Source organism: Nannospalax galili, unplaced genomic scaffold (genome assembly GCF_000622305.1).
Source record: "Nannospalax galili isolate Female #2095 unplaced genomic scaffold, S.galili_v1.0 scaffold639, whole genome shotgun sequence".
In the NCBI taxonomy this organism is placed as follows: domain Eukaryota; kingdom Metazoa; phylum Chordata; class Mammalia; order Rodentia; family Spalacidae; genus Nannospalax; species Nannospalax galili.
In genome coordinates, this window is record NW_008344644.1 from 3544806 (window position 1) to 3562196 (window position 17391).

At 35.8% G+C, this 17391-nt stretch overlaps 1 protein-coding gene across 1 annotated transcript in view; it reads left to right on the top strand.

Moving 5' to 3' along the window:
* Pclo (piccolo presynaptic cytomatrix protein) overlaps nt 1-17391 on the top strand; it is a 440245-nt gene that overhangs the window by 420816 nt on the left and 2038 nt on the right. The window contains 2 exon segments of the mRNA XM_008840911.2: nt 14571-14705; nt 15337-15482. Coding sequence (XP_008839133.1) covers nt 14571-14705; nt 15337-15482 — 281 coding nt within the window.

The window sequence follows — 17391 nt, forward strand, 5'->3', positions numbered from 1 at the left end:
GATGTACTCTTGCTCTGGAGTGTGTTACTGAATATGTTAAAGCTGTAGTGAAATGCCTCTTCTAATCATGTAGTTATTAAAAATTTTAAAAAGACAAAAAAATAGTTGGAGTAGAACTATAATTTGCTCTTTTACTTAACATGACAGTTAAGGATAAGATAAAATGATAGGTAGAAAACTAGTTAAGAAAGTGTCTTACAGAATAGCAGAGGAAAATAGCTGCATATTCTTTATCAGTACAAAGTGGAAAACCGTTCAGCTAAAACTGCATGGAAGATCAAAATTATTGTGTTCTACGACTGATATAATTGATCTAAGGACCAATGGGAGAAATGATGTAACTGGCCCTGTGCCCAGTGCGACTGGACCCCACCATCTGTCCCCCTTGCTCCAGAGGAAATAGCAGGTTCACTCAGTAGTCACCTGGCTGCCGGGTCCCATGCACTGCTGGGAGGCGCTTTTGTGTGTACTGCAGTCATTGGCAGCATCTCTCTTACTGCCAGGCGATTTTTGTCACAGGAGCTCCTAGTTCTGCTAAATTGTACTCCTGTCCAGTTTGAGTTTCAATCCAATCACATGATGATGCTAATATTCTTCATTAAAAGAATGTTAATTCCATCAACCACTCCTTCTGGGCAGGTGGCTCCCAGCTTCTCAATGCAAAGTCAGTACTGTGTGATATGCATTGGAGGCCAGCTGAGAGGTCAGCTGCTGGGTCAGCAAGCTGGCTTGCCTTCTTAGCCTTCTTTTTTCTCTGACAAAAGACTGTTGCTGACATTTGGTGTACCATAACTGCTCTCTTCACTCCTAGGCATTGCTTTCATGAGGCTTTGAGGAATTATTTCAAAATTGAAGATTTTAAAAAGTTATGTCCACTTAAGTTTCCAGTTTTTCTTCTTGTGAAAATTATCTGTTGTTTATTGTCTCATACAAAATAATAGACTTCCAATTATTTTTTTTATAAAGAGATCTTGGTTATTTCTAGTCACAATAAAATGAATACTAACAAGCATGTGACAAAAGGATCTTTAAAAAACATCAAAAGCATAAAAGGAGATTAATTAGAAAAATCTGTTTTTCCTCCCCAAATTATGTCCTTTGAGGTTATATCTTAGAAAGAGAACAATTCTTTATATAACAAAATAGAGAGGGAATATGCAGGCTTGTCTTATTTACAGAACACTGAAATCTGATCAGGCCAGAATAATGCTTGCCTTACATATAATGGATCTCCTTGAATCTGAGTTATTTCAAATAAAAGCCCTATTAAAAGCTTATTCAACTCTCCTTCCTTGGGAAAAATTGCCCAAGTATGACAAAATGCCTCCTTTCTCAGCTCTCATTCAGTCTTAAGACATGAATGTGTTTTAGAATCCATCCCATAGCTTTAATAGCAGTGGCTTTAATGTACACACTCATGAAAAGAGCGCAATGACTAATTTTCCATAGGTTTGGGAAGAATTCCAGATTATCTCCTATTGATGGCCTTAGCATACATAGTTTAGGGGGAAAATCCTCAGCTTTTTGAATGAGACCAGGTAAATCACTTTCATATCTAGGTAGAAAAAATTAATTACCTCATAGGTTTGCTGTAAAAAATTAAAAAGGTTATAGAAATAAGCTAATACAGAGAAGTCTTTTGTGCTATGGTTTTAAAAGGCAAAAATAAATGGACTGAGTAGTTACACTATAAAAGCTATAGATTAATGAAGTATTCACAGCTACTTGGACTGCACACAGTAGCACTGCCATTCTAGTAAAGGGGTGTGCTTTCATAAATTAATATTTTGAAAAGAATTTATTCCCTGTAATCACTGTTCTTAGTCTCTCCAGGTCAATATCCTCACAAGTCCTGTGCTCCTAATTCTACATGTATGTGCTCATGCTTGTGTCTCCCTTAGTTCTAAACCCCTTATACAACTCATGGATACAGAAGAGTGCACAGGACCTTGGAAAAATTACTATCATATAAGGTATTACCAAAAATTTGCCAGCAACTCTGAGACACCTTGCTGGAAACATCTAATGGTCCACTTTATGACTCTGCCGATTCAGTAAGCCTGAAGTGAACACTGTTCATCTTTTTAAAATCTCATCCTTTATATATCATAGCAAACCTACACAGACCCCCTCATCACTTGCTTAGGCTTTCTCATTTTTTTCTAATTTGGAAAATATCTCCATTCCCATATCCTTTTAACATCTTTTACATTCTCATTTTCGTTTTTAATAATTATGAGACATAATAACATTAACAAATAAATTTTCTATCTGTTGTGAGAATTTTTTTCTGGGATACTAAGTAATGTTTATATAAGGTTCTAGTGTCAAACCAATGTTTAATTAAAGTTTTCTGGGGGAACCAATGAATTTACTTTGCTTACTTACAGAGATGACTGAGGGGTTGCTCAGGCGTATGAGCAACCTGGGGTTATGCATACTGGACAGCCTTTACCAAGCATGGATCAAGCCTTCTCTTCCTAGCCTTCCCCAGATTACATACCTTAGTCCTCCCCAGTTCAGGAGAGCATAGGCAGTAATATGTATTGTAGGGGTTTTGATATGTTGTTAAATAATTTCATTAATATTTATCATTCCTAATAATATTAACTTGGTGAGGTAGAAGTATAAACTATGAGAGGATGGAACATAAAAATCCTTAAATAACTTGATAATGAAGATACTTTTGTTCTTGAAACCATTCTAAATATTTTTATATTACATCTCTTAGCATTTTACAAATCCTATTTTAAGAATTCTCTACCTCTTGCTTCAGTGGTATAACTATTGGTAGTGACCCCATGTCATTTTTGTAACACATTTTTATTTATTGTTTGTGTATGTGTGTATATGTGTGGACTTGTACATGCTATGGTATACTTGTGGAGGTCAGAAAAAGACTGAATAGCTTCAGTTGTCATCTTGACACACCTGGATAGAGAAAACCTTCTTTGAGGAATTTCTGCCGTTGGAAATTAGGCCTATGGCCATGTCTTTGAGGACACTTTCTTGATTGTTGAATGATTTGGAAGGGCCAACCCATTATGGGTGGTGTTGTATAAGAAAGCAGGCTGCTTTTCCTCCTCAAGATGCTTTTGATCAATTTCTTTTTTATCACAGCAATAGAAAATAACTAGGACAGAAGACAACTTTCAGGAGTCAGTTCTCTTCAATGGCCATGTGAGTCCTGAAGATCGAACTCAGGACATCAGACTTGGTAGCAAGTACTTTTACCCAATAAGCCATCATGCCAGCCCCCATGCTCTTATAAATAATTCCTTGCGCAGAGTCTTACAAGAAACCCTAATAATGGGGATGGAAAGATGGCTCAGTGCATAAGAGCACTAACTGCTCTTGCAGTGGACATAGGTTCGATTCCTAGCAACTACATGACAACAAACAACTGTCCATAACTCTGGTTTCAGGTATCCACCCTCTTCTGATTTCCTTGGGCATTGCATGACACAGGTGCACTTACATGCAAGCAATACACTCATACATGTAAAATAAAAAAGTAAATAAAATATTTAGGAAAACTAAAATGTTATGATGGTTCCATTATTATATATAATTAATACATGTGAATAAAAAGAAAATTTTTTATAAAAAGGATTCTCTCACTTTTTTCATGTTTTTTGTTAGTAGGAAGTGCTGGACTCGACACTCATATTAGATACAAAGGTAGAAAGGGAGCTAGATTACAGAGCTAACTGCATTTTGTGATTTGCACTGTGCAAGCAAACTGATTTATAAAGAACCAACCCCAGGAGACCTTCTCATGAGAGTATTTAGAATAGACTCCAGTACAGATTGAATTAAATAAATTGGTTGCATTCTGTTTTCTTCTTTCAAACAAAACTATGACAAGCTGGAAAGATTATTCAGTAGTTAAGACTGCTTACTGTTCTTGCAAAGGACCTAGCCTCAGCTCTTAGTACCCACATAGTAATTCACAATCATCTGCAACTCCCATTCCTGGGGGTCTTATCCCTTCTTCTAGTCTCTGAGAACAACAGGCACACACATGGTGCACATACATACATGCAATCTACGCATTCATACAAATGAAAATAAATAAATCTTTTAAAAACAGCTCGTTCCTTCTATTTCATCTTTGGTATAAACTATTCTATATATGCAGGAACCTTCCAGAAGATACATCTGAGAATTAAATTTGAAAACATGACCATGGCTTGACTATAGCGCCCAGAGAACTATAAAACAAGGACATAAGATTCAATACAAATAAGGTTTCCAGACTTACTTTAAAAAGTGGCTTTTCTTGCTACTTCAGGACATGGTGTGAAAAAAGATAAGTGCTAATTATAGATAATTACTGAGTCCAACAGTCTAAAGGCCTTTGAACTTTTGGAAAAGAAAGATGCAATTTTACCCTGCCAGGTAAAATTACTAAAGACTCCAGGGTAGCATTAATATACCTGGTTGGGAATAACACAGGAAGCCTGGGGACTAGTGCAAATCAGTAATCTTGCTTCCTCTCTGACAGGTTCAGCAAGGTGGAAAATGGTTTCTTTTTAAGACAGGTGATAAATAGATAGATAGATAGATAGATAGATAGATAGATAGATTTTCAATTTAAAATATTGGTGTATGAATATCTTAAGACATGATTTTCTTGTTTTGTTTTCTTTTTTCTGAGTAAAAGAGCAACCAACCTAATAGAAAACACAGGTTTACTAGATATAAATTGTCGAATAGTTCTAGATCTGATTTCACATTGCCTTGGGAGGGTTGAGAAATAAACCTCAGAGTGTGAGGTGCTGTGCTTTGTTGCACCTTTCACACATCAAAGCACTATACAGCACCTCACAATGTAGACAATTATTTTTGCCAATTACAAATAGAATTTGTGTTAGGCATGGTGACAAACACCTGTAATCCCAGAACATGGGAGGCATTGGCAGGAAATCAGGAGTTCAAGGCTTGTCTCAGTTACACAGCAAGTTCATGACCGATCTGGTCTACAAAAAGCCCAATTTAAAAACACAAATATATAAAATATAAAATAAAATAATATTTTTAATGTAACAAAGTTGAGAAATACAAAGAATGAATTCCTGCTAAGTTCCATTCAAGGCATAGTGCTAATAGTTCATTTGTATAATATTGGCATTTAAAAGGCAAAAGATTTATATTATCTAAAGTGAAAGCAGAATAATATTAGCATTCAAAAAAGAAAAATCACATATGTTTATATATGAAATTGATACTGATACAAAAGAAACACTAAAAGGAAATAAAATTATGCATGAGGAAATATACATGACTGCTTTGTTTACTGTATCAGAATCTTAGTAAAAATTTTCATAGTGATGGAACTTAGAGCAGAAGATATTTAATCAGTGGAAGCACAGAGCTAAATAACAAAAGAAAATTCCAAAAGTTTAATTATCCAATAAAATTGAAATAGATACATGAATACAATTGTTACTTATTTTCACTTTACATATGAACATATAAATCAGATTTTTGTTATTTTGTGAAACAGTGTCTCATGTAGTCTAGTCTGGCCTCCAGTTCCCTACAAAGCTGTGGTTGACCTTGACCTCTTTTCTCCTGCCCCGACTTCCCAAGTGCTGGAGTCACTAGAGTGTGCCAGAACAGCAGGCTCCAGCCAGGGAAACCTAATGTGTTGCCTACCCTCTCACTGTACCACATAGTAAGTTTTAGTAGACTTTATTAACTTTGGAGTGATGAGAGCTAGCTGACAATTTCTAAGGTGAAAGACTGTTAGTGCCGAACACATCTTTAGAATTAATTCAGACTTCCTTATCTAGCACCAGTGATCTGCCTCATCATAAGTAGTATTTATTAAGAGATCTACTGTACATGTTGTTTTTCTAATTTTTTTTTTTTTGGTCTTTTTGAGACAGGGTCTCCCTGTAGCCCCAGCTGTCCTAGAACTCACTGTGTAGACCAGGCTGGATTGAATTTACAGAGATCTGCCTGCCTCTGCATCTGGAGTGCTGGGATTAAAGGCGTGTGCCACCACGCCCAGCTTGTTTTTCTAATTTTTGCAGTCTTCCCTTTTATAAAGTACTAATCTTTCCTTCATTTCCTTTCTGTATCTTAGTCATTTCCTATTAACTAAACTATCCTGAAAGATTTATTAGTGCTTTTATCTACCTGTGTTTAGAGCTGCCCACTTGGGATTAGACAACCTCTAAGAGAGCTAGTCCTTGGACAAAACTGATTCTCTCTCCCTCAGCACTCACTGGTTTCCGGTAATGGAAGACCATGATATTTTCCCTTCCACCTTGGCATGTTAACTCATTTTGTCATTATGCAGCTCTTGTTAGACTACCATAAAATGGAGATTTCATTGGTGCAACTTCTCTATCATGTCAAGAATGCATTAAGTAGCAGGTGTCTTGTCCCTAAGCTCTTAAATTCTTTCTGCCCCCTCTTCCCCCATGTTCCCTGAACCTTGGGTGTAGAGGTTGCACTGTGGGTGTGTCACTTAGAGCTGGGCAATTCCGTCACTTATTCTCTGCATTTGACCAGTTTTGGAACTTTGTCATAGTCTCCATCTGTTGCAAAAAGAAGCTTCTTTGATGATGAGAAGTACACTTGTCTGTAAATATAAGAATATGTATTTAGAATATAGAAAGAAATTAATTTGGTCTAGGGAAGTGACAGAAGTAGTTTCACTAAGGCTGCTACAGTACCACACATGAATCCCCTCTCCCCTTTGAGTGGTCCAGTTAAGGAGCTGTTGATGAAATCCCCTGAGACAAAATGGCCACTGTTACACCAATAGAGATAATTTACTGGGCTGGTCATTGTTATGGTTCATGGACTTTACAACTGGATAGGACCATTGAATTGGTAGATTGTGTAGTATCTTCTAACACTATGAAAGCTAATCTTTAGGGAAGAGGCTTCCAAGTCAATTCCAGATCAAACGTTCCAAGTCTGTAGGTTGTTTTTTTCAGCAATAGTGTCTTATCTTTAAGTTCTGGGAGGCAATTAAGGGCTGTGCAATAGCTTGTATTATTTTGGGAGTCTCTTCGACATCCCTGACCAACAACTTGAAGGGAGGTTTCCCTCCTCTGGCACTGTGATTTTTGTTGTGTAGCTTTCAGCTATACACATACACTTGCCCTTATATTATATGTGTACTTTTCAATAAGCTTACTAAATACTACATTTCCCTTTGACTTTTCATCTACCTAAATGTTATTTATCCCTCTTTCCTCTCTGTATCCCTGTATAACCTCCCCTTCTCTCCTTTCAGATCAAGACACCCCATTTTCCCCATTTCCATCTTGATAACACCTGTATCCTACTATACCCCACTCTCTAGTCCCTTCTTCCTCTTTCCCCACTTTGGTTCCTTTCCAGTTTCCTGGCTCCTGTGTTACATCAGGATATATACTCACATCTAAGTATTTGGAACTAGAATCCACAAAAGAGAAAGAGCAAGGAACATGTGTTGCTTGTGTTTCTGAGTCTGGATTATCTTACCTAGTATAAAAGTTTCTAGTTCCATCCATTTGCCTGCAAATTTCATAATTTTGTTTTCTTTACCCCTGAATAGAACTTCATTGTGTAAATGTACCACATTTTCACTATCCATTCATCAGTTGAGAGACAATTAAGTTGTCTCCATTTCCTAGCTATTGTCAAAGGACCAGCAATAAACATGGCTGAGCAAGTACCTCTGTAGTAGAATATCAAATTCTTTAGGTAATTTCCAGAATATACAAACAAGCCAAAAGAAAAAGATTCAAGAAAACATATGACGCAATAAAAAAATGAGTTAAGATCTGAACAGAACATTCTCAAAAAAAAGGGGGGGTAAGAAATACCTTAAAAAGTGTTCAGCGTCCTTAGTAATTAGGGAAATGCAAATTAAAACCACTTTAAGATTTCACCTAGTCAAATGGCTAAGACAAAGGAAAAAATTGACAACAAATGCTTGTAAGGATGGGGGAAAAGGGGAATCCTCATTCACTGCTGGTGGGATGGCAAACTGGTCCAGCCACTGTGAAAATCAGTGTGGAGAACGCTTAGAAACACTAAAACTAGATCTGTCATATGATCCATATATACCATTCCTTGGCATAAGCCCAATGGAAAATTTTTATTGCTGCTTTTGTTGGTCAGTCCTAATAAGTTTAAGTGATCCAGTGTGTAGATGTGAACAATAGCTTCAGGAGGACACTTTCCATAGTTTAAGGTAAAATTTGCTGTTGTGCCATCCTATTATAAGCTCTAGTATGTGGACAAAGTAAACCCATAAAATTGTGTCTGGCTTCTGGAATCCTTTTATTTTGATATTGTTTTAAATTTTTTTTGGTCTTTTTTGAGCGAGGGTCTCCCTGTAGCCCCAGCTGTCCTGGAACTCGCTATGTAGACCAGGCTGGCCTTGACCTCACAGAGATCTGCCTGCCTCTGCCTCCCGAGTGCTGGGATTAAAGGCGTGCACCACCATGCCAAAAATGAGCCAATATTATGACAATCTTAGTCATAGAAAGTATAAGGTATTTGTGAAAGAACAAAGACAGGCACTTAAAACCAAAAATCTGTAATAAAGTTCTGATTAAGCCATTGGACAATTTGCAAGAATCAAAAGATACAAAGTACTGTTTTCTATAAAGAAGAGATTAAATCCTTTTATTTTGATATTGTTTTAAATTTTTTTTGGTCTTTTTTGAGCGAGGGTCTCCCTGTAGCCCCAGCTGTCCTGGAACTCGCTATGTAGACCAGGCTGGCCTTGACCTCACAGAGATCTGCCTGCCTCTGCCTCCCGAGTGCTGGGATTAAAGGCGTGCACCACCATGCCAAAAATGAGCCAATATTATGACAATCTTAGTCATAGAAAGTATAAGGTATTTGTGAAAGAACAAAGACAGGCACTTAAAACCAAAAATCTGTAATAAAGTTCTGATTAAGCCATTGGACAATTTGCAAGAATCAAAAGATACAAAGTACTGTTTTCTATAAAGAAGAGATTATACCAACAGTGTTTTGTTTTGTGAGATGATTGTGTGTAATTTTAGTGTTTATATTTCCTAAAATATACATTAGAGACAGAGATCACAATCTGTATAAATATGAGCATATAGATATGACACACATCCTTTCAATAAAATATGTGTAAACTTTTATCAGGTGAAAAAATTGGAAAAAATTAATGCATTTCTTAATGAGAATGATATATCAGAAAGTGCTAAAAATAAGCTATGGAAACTAGAGATAATTTAACAACTATACTAGTGGGAAAACTTTAGCTAGCTAAAGAGATGATAGGAACCAGTTTTGCTAAAATGGAGTTGTTATTCATTCTCTTTATAAATATTTAATTCAATGAAGAAAATGTATCAAAGTAAAAATAAAGGGATTAAATTAGTTTCAATAAATGGTTTAAACACTTTTAAAAATCTCACAGGTTAAGAAAAAAATCAAATATTAAGAGATTGACTTACCACTTTAATGCTATAATTCAATTTAAATTCTACTTTCAGCTTTAAAACGTGAGGAAATCAGTTCTCTTCCACCTCATTCTTCCATTCTATAATTGATTTGCCTTCATTTCATTTTCACATTTTCTTCCCTTTCCCTTCTCTCTCTCCTGTCTTCTTCCCTTAGTCTTTCTTTTCCTCCCCTCTCCATGCCTTATTCTCTTAAATGGTCGTTTATCTTATTAAATATCTTATTAAATAGCTAGTCTTATTAAAACATCCACTTTCTTTTATAAAATAATTTGCTCTTGCACATTATTTATTCTTTTCCCCATCAAGCTTTAATAATATTTTTTGTGAAGCACAGTATTAAATGAGCTGTATCAACACATCAATCAGCTTTTAAATATTTCTAGGATTGTAGGGCTTTTTATATCATATTTCCTTAATACATTGTTCTCTGTCATCAATCTTTATTAGTTTTACTTAATTTTGTTTCCAAGTGTTTGTAATTTATTACTACTTCAATAGGAGATTATTTGCATAACGTTAAAAATATTTTATTTACTATTTTTATTTTATGTATGAGTGTAATGACTGCTTGAGATAGGTGCGCCCATGTCGTGCAATGCCCTCAGAGGTCAGAGGAGGGTGTTGGATCCCCTGGAACTGGAGTTACAAATGGTTGTTAGCTACCATGTGATGCTGGGAATCAAACTCTAGTCCTCTGCAAGAGCAGGCAGTACTCTTAACCACTGAGCTGTCTCTCCAGTCCCTATTTGAATAACTTTTATTCCTCATTTTCATCTATTATTTTGCTGCTTTATTTTGAAACATGTACTTTATGTCTCTCTCTCTCTCTCTCTCTCTCTCTCTCTCTCTCTCTCTCTCTCCCTCTCTCTCTCCCCCATCCCCCCTCCCCATTTCTTCCCTTCAGACAGGATCTCATGTATCCCAGATGGCCCTTGAACTCACCATGTGGCTGAGGCTTACTTTGAACTTTTAAGCCTCTTTCCTCGGCCTCCTAAATGTAGGGATTATAAGCATTCACCATGATGTATGGCTTTATTCTCTTTCTAAACTCAAGGTTTAGGTTTATGCTACATAGCAAAATAAATTTTGGGTTTTATACAATAATCATTTTTATTTTTTTAATTTGAGATACCACATGATGATTCAATTAATATGTACATCATGTGACATTTAAATCAAGTTAATCATACCTATTGTTTTTAGCATTTATTGCTTGATTGCATAGAAAATATTCAATTTTTTTTCTTCTTTCTTTAACATATTACTCTTTTAACATAATCAAGAAAACATGAATTTCGAGACACCAAGTCACACAGAGATTGGTTGAAGCATTTTTCTATTGTCATTTACCCTTTATTCCAAAGCATCATAACACGTCTTGTATGTATGATGCTTTTTGGTTCAAAGTCTCAAGCGCATCTGCAGCCAGTGATCACCCTGTGATGACAGTAAACACATATTTTTTTTTATACCACACAAACACCTGCTTTAAAAGACAAAACCATTCAGAACTTTTCAAGGGTGAATATGATTGAAATGATTTCCCACATCCAACACAATCAACTGCTTTGAGATAACTTCAGTAAGCATGTCCCTTTCCCTTTTAGTTGAAAATATTGCAGAGCAAGCTGGAAAAATCTTTGAGCAGAGTGAAGGATATTAAAACAAACTTCACAAGTATCACACTGTGATAGGATGTGAAGGATGTGAAGTTAAACTTCCAAGAAGAAAGAAGGCAATGTGATGACTTGGGAACTTTAATTAGCACATTTTAAATCCACCTTTCTCCTAAGTGAGAGGACAGGAGGTGACAAATTGCATTTCTCTTCCAAAGTTCTTCATGGTCATTAATGCAATCACTCCTGTAATAACTTCCTTTGACTCCAAATGGTGTGAGTGGCTCTTCTTTGACTACCTGCCTTTCAGTGGCAATCCTCCCTTTCTAAGGAAGGGGATTAGGGCAGAAGTGTAGCGATAACAGAGGATCACAAGAGGGTGAATATAACCAAATTATATTATACATATGCATGACAATGTCACAGTAAAACCCAATATTTTGTACAGTTAATATACACTACTAATAATAATAATAATAACACGATTAATAACAAGAATTTTCTTCCTCCTTTCTCAGGAATGGTTTGAGAAATGGGACACTTCTGTCTGCCTTTCTATCACTTTAGGGACAGAAATGCAGTTATTTGATATATTTACCCAATTTGTTTTTGGTTTTACTCCCTCTTTTGATACTGAGCTAAAAGTTTTCTGCCCCCATACACTCCAAAAATACCTCTGAAAAGAAAATGAATTTCTTTGACGCCGTATCGGAACTCCAGCCATGGGTATGGCTGGAGATGCTTTTTCTGGTTCTGAGACTGTGAGGGTGCCACCGTGATCAGTCGAGGCTGTTAAAACTTTTAGATTTGCTTTTGCAAGGACTGGGTCACTGGTGTTCTTTAATTAAGTGCTGCGGTGTGTTATTCTCCCAGCTCTTTTTCTGGCGAGCTTCTGCATGTGTCACGTGCTCAGGAATGCTGCTGAGCTGGGCTTGACTGGCATCTCCCTTTTCATCCCTTGAATAGCAGATTTTAGGTTCTCTCATATGAGATTGGTTACAGTTCTTTCCCTCTTTGGTTACAGCTTAATATTTTGCTAAGGTTTACTTATGTTTCTAATTGCCCTAGATGTCAAAGACAATTATTCTAAAATTTGTCCTATTTTCTCATTTTTACATTGGGCATACTTTAATTTCCTGAGAAGGTTCTTTTAAAAAGAACTTACTAGAATGGGTTTGTTCATTCTGCTAATAATATTTTTACATTTTTAAAATTGTATGGGTGACCATGTACCAGAGTATGCAAAGGACAGCTTTGGGAGTTCTCATCTTCTATCATGTGGGTTCAAGGGATCAAACAAGTCACTGGGCCTGGTGGCAAGTTCATTATTTTAAATGTATAATAAGAGACCTACCAGGCATGGCATCTCATGCTTGTACTTCCAACACTCTGGAGGCTGAGACAGAAGAATCACAAGTTCAAGGCCAGACAGAGCTACAAAATGAAACGCTGTCTTAAAAAATAATTAAGTAACCAGAACTGGATTCTTGCTCACTCAAGTTCAAGGAAATATATTTGATGAGATTTACAGTTTCTTGTCTGTTAATATTCTATAAACAGAATGTAAGCCAATTAGCAGTAGAGTGTGTATACCCATGACACTAAATGTTTGTACCATATAACTGAAAGAAGAATGTTGTCACAGTTAAGAGGTCATATGCCATTGACTAAGTTCACTGTCAGTTTTCTCAGTGCTGATTCTTTGAGAAGTGTCGGAATTTTTGTTTGTTACTTTTGCCCACTGATTTGATTTGCTGCCTTGTTATTTCTGTGTATCTTTTATTATTCTTTCCTGGTACTGTTTCCTTTTCCCCCCTTTGTTGTTCTTTTTCTAGCTTTTGGAAGTGGAATTTAAATCAATATTTAGAGTTTTATTGATAGCAGAGTTAATGTAACTGTGTGCTCTCCTGACCATTACTGTTTATGAAATTGAAGTTTTAGGGCTTTCAGTCTCCCTTTGCTCTTCAGTTTGCCCATAACCTTAAGAAATTACATTTGGTTAAGTTTTCATGTGGTGTCAAAGGTTATCCACAAGTGTCTGAAAATGATGACAAAATACTCTTTCCTTTTCCAATTCTGCATCTATGTGAGATTGAATGAACTTCATGTGCTTGTAAGAAAATCATGTCTCATGGTATATTTAATTGTAAGACTTCATTTGTCCCCTGTTAATGCAAGCATTTGAAAAATACATAAAACAGTACCTATTTATTTCTAAATATTTGTTTTCATTCTTACTGAATGAATATTTAAAATACCTAAGTTAATATTTTATTTTTAAATTAGAATTTGAAATTTCTATGTTGATGTATATATTTTCTTCACATAAATTCTTTGAAGGCTTTTCAGATATTTTAAGAGTGTAAACATATCCTGAAACAAAGTGTTTGAGAGCAAACTTTTGACAGCCATATTTCAAGAATCAAAAGATTTCTGTGCTATAAGTAAACCAAATTGTTAGCATGGCCCCAGTTTTATAGCCTGGGTTCCTCAAAAAAATGTTCCTATTTCTGAGTACACTGTTCCTTCTCTCTAGAAGAGTTCCTTTTGCTATGCATTTCACCCAGGTAATTCCTTCTCATCCTAGATTTAGATCTAACGAAGCTTCCCTAGGAAGGACTTTCTGTGTTCCAATCTCTTTGAGACCATGCTATTGTACTTCAGGACTTTTTCTAATCATACAGTTATCAGTGGACAACTCTATTCAGCCAATAAGTATTCATGTTTTGGCACTGTACATGATGTAATATATTTATTCTCTGTTAATAGAGTACTCAGCCCAAAGTAGAACGAAAAATAAATCATTCGTTAGTGAATGAGTCTATGGATGAACATGGGTTGGTAGACAAATGGGTGGATTAATAAAAATTTGACCTTGCGTGAAGGGTTTCTTCAGTGATAAAAATAAAACACTGGAAGAAAATGCATTGAATCTTGTTTACATCATTCATCATAGTTTGCCTTGTGTAATGCTATCACTACATGTTATTACTATTTATTTTACAAAGGAAACAGGAAGGAGAAATACTAAGCAAAGACATTTTGTTATGGTAGCAGGTGTTCTTGAGCAAGTCTGGCAATGAGGAACTATTGGTGAACAACTATTTTTCAAAAGTCTTTCTTATTCTATGCTAGAATCTTGTAATTTCCATACTTGTCTTTCTTCCTACAAGATCATCTATTACCACTTTGAACCTAAAAATCTGTAACTGAGAAGCCCATTGGTTTATAATTTCTAATAGCACCCTAGTTACTAGCCTATCTTCATATTTAGCATACTTTATTGTAGATATCTTCGTAATTTGTTCTCCATGAGGCTGTTGGTTCCTTAAGAGCTTGGACTGTGTTTGATTGATCTTTGTATTTATAACATATAATAAAGTGTCTAGCACTTGAAAAATTACTCAATATTGAATGCATGAATAATGCTTAAGCTAAACTTTTAATAAGTAGCATTGGTTATTGCTCAACTTTTTTTGTTAAATTCTTCTAGCTAAAACTCAAGTGATGGGCGAAATCAAGATTGCATTAAAAAAGGAAATGAAAACAGATGGTGAACAACTAATAGTTGAAATTCTCCAGTGCAGAAATATTACCTATAAATTTAAGTCTCCTGATCACTTACCAGGTATCTAGCTTTATAATAATGATCAATGTAAGATATCTGTTAATTTGTTAGGGATGTGTCTTAAATATTATAAGACATTCTAGCTAAATTTTTAATTAATTTATTTTTATTTTATGTGTGTGAGTGTTATGCCTGCATGTGTGTAAGTGCACCCATGTCGTGCAGTGCCTATGGAGGACAGAAGAGGGTGTCAGATCCTGTAGAACTGAAATGAGTTATGGATGGTTGTTAGCCACCATGTGGGTGCTAGGATTCAAACCCCAGTTCTTGGCAAGAGCAGCCAGTGTTCTTAAATGCTGAGCTATCTCCCCAGTCCTGCTAAATTTTTATCTGTACATGAAATATATCAAAAAAGGCAAAAAGGAATTTATTTTAATTTCTACTTTATGAATAAAATTGTCTTCCTAGTTTTTAAGCAGATTTTTCATCACAAAATTAGAGTGCTATATTTAATAAGCAATAATAAAGCAAATGTAAATGGCTAAAAAATTGGTATAATTTTAATCACTATTTTTTCTGAAACAAACTCTACGCTATCTACCATGTTTGTATAAAAGATAAGGCGAACACTCAGCATGCAACAGAAAACTATGACTGATGGACACTTAATGGGCTTAATTCTTATTTTCAGATTTATATGTGAAAATATATGTGATGAACATCTCTACTCAAAAAAAGGTGATGAAGAAAAAAACAAGAGTGTGTAGACATGATCGCGAGCCTTCATTTAATGAAACTTTTAGATTCAGCCTGAGTCCAGCTGGGCATTCACTTCAGGTAATTCTGCATTATGCATTGTTCTTTTATGTTTTCACTCCTATTAATGTATTTTCCATTTAAATATTCAGTGTTTATGTACTACTCATACACTACGTGACACTTCATCTTTAGCAGCATCTCCCAGCAGCCCTTGTACCTGCTCAGCCCACTCACCCCATTCCAATCACCTACCACTTTTCTACTCTGTTTAATGTAGTCTATGTAGGTGTCTTTCACCTTCAGTCACTCTCACTAATCCTTTTGGCTCCCATCTTTGTTATTCACAACATTTCTGTAATTTTACCTAGCCATCTTATCCTTGATGTCTTACCTCTTTAAATTTCATTGTGCTCCTGCCAGAGTTATCTTTTATAAACACTCATTGGGTCATATTAAAGCCTTTCCATGACTCATCATTTTCTTGACTCGTACCAAGTTCCAAAGTAAGCTTTAATTATATTGATTTAGTCTCAGCTTCTTGTATACTTTTTACTAATTCAGTACTCTGGGCACATCAGAGTCTTTTTAAATCAAGTTAAGCCTTGAGTCCTTTGCTCATACTTTTCCTCCTATTCAAAGTTTCCTTCTCATTCTCCATCTATCACCACATTCCATCTTTCAATATAAGTTCAGTGCTTCTACTGAGAACACAAGGTATAAATCATCATACCTTATTTATAAATTATTTTGCCTATCTTACACTATCAACCCTATTCCATTGTATACAATAATTTATATATTTATCTGTCCCTGCTTCTCTAAGACAAGGCTTAATTTTCATTGCTTTTCTCGCTGCAGCCTAACAGAATGTTTTTCACATAGCATGTCTTCAGTAGACTTAGAAAAAAAAGAATGAAATAAGAAATGTGAAGAAAGGGAAGGAAATGAAAATATATAAAGCCATTTCATGGTACTGACACTTAAAGCCTTGCAATAGAGATAAACATAAGACATTACAAATCAGAGATTTGGGGGCTAGAAATAGCTCAGTGGTTAAAAGCATATGCTGCTCTTCTAGATGACTCGAGATTGGTTACCAGCATCCATTTATGATGGTTCACAACTGCCTGCATCTTTAGCTCCAGAGGATCTAACATCCTCTTCTGACTTCCTTAGATACCCATGTACACATGAGGTGCACACACACACAATTTTTTTATGGACACTTCTTTAGTGAGAGTTGAGAGATGCATTAATCTATGGGTATAACAATAATTCTCTAGCAGTCAGTTTAACACAATAATTACTTTAGTAGAAAACTACTATTAAACTCTCTCCTTTGTCTTGTGACTTGTGGTTCCAAAGCCTAATTTGAATGTCAAATATGGGCTCTATCTTATGATGGAGTGGAGTGGACCTTAAATTCAGTTAGAGTAGTTGGTTACTCCTATAATATTCATCCCACTGTTGCACTGGTTGGGCATATCTTGCCAGACCAATTGTTGCAGATGGTGATAAATATAGAAACTCACAACTGGAAAATGTGCACAGAACAAAGAGGCTGAAGAGTGCTCTTCCTTGAATAGGATGCCTAAATCAAACTTCTGTTTCCCAAGGCTTGTGTATCATTGTGGTCTTAAGAGGGGGAGGAAAGATTGTCAGAGTCAGAGGGGGTGGATGACCACAAGGAAACAATGTTTGTCAGGCAACTGGTCAACTACTCATATGAACTCACAGCAATGATAACAGCATGTACAAGTCCCATGCAAGGTCAAACCAGATAGAATCCCAGCATAGACATTATGAAGTGGATAAGAAACCTCAACACAACCTAAGGAACTTCTGGCAACCAATGGCTGCTGGGAGAGGGAAAGACAGTCTCTTTCAAGGATGAAACTCTTTGCTCCAATGGATGGGCCCACACTGAAGGATATTTGGTAATACAAATTATACTCTATAGGCCCTATTATATATATATATATATGTA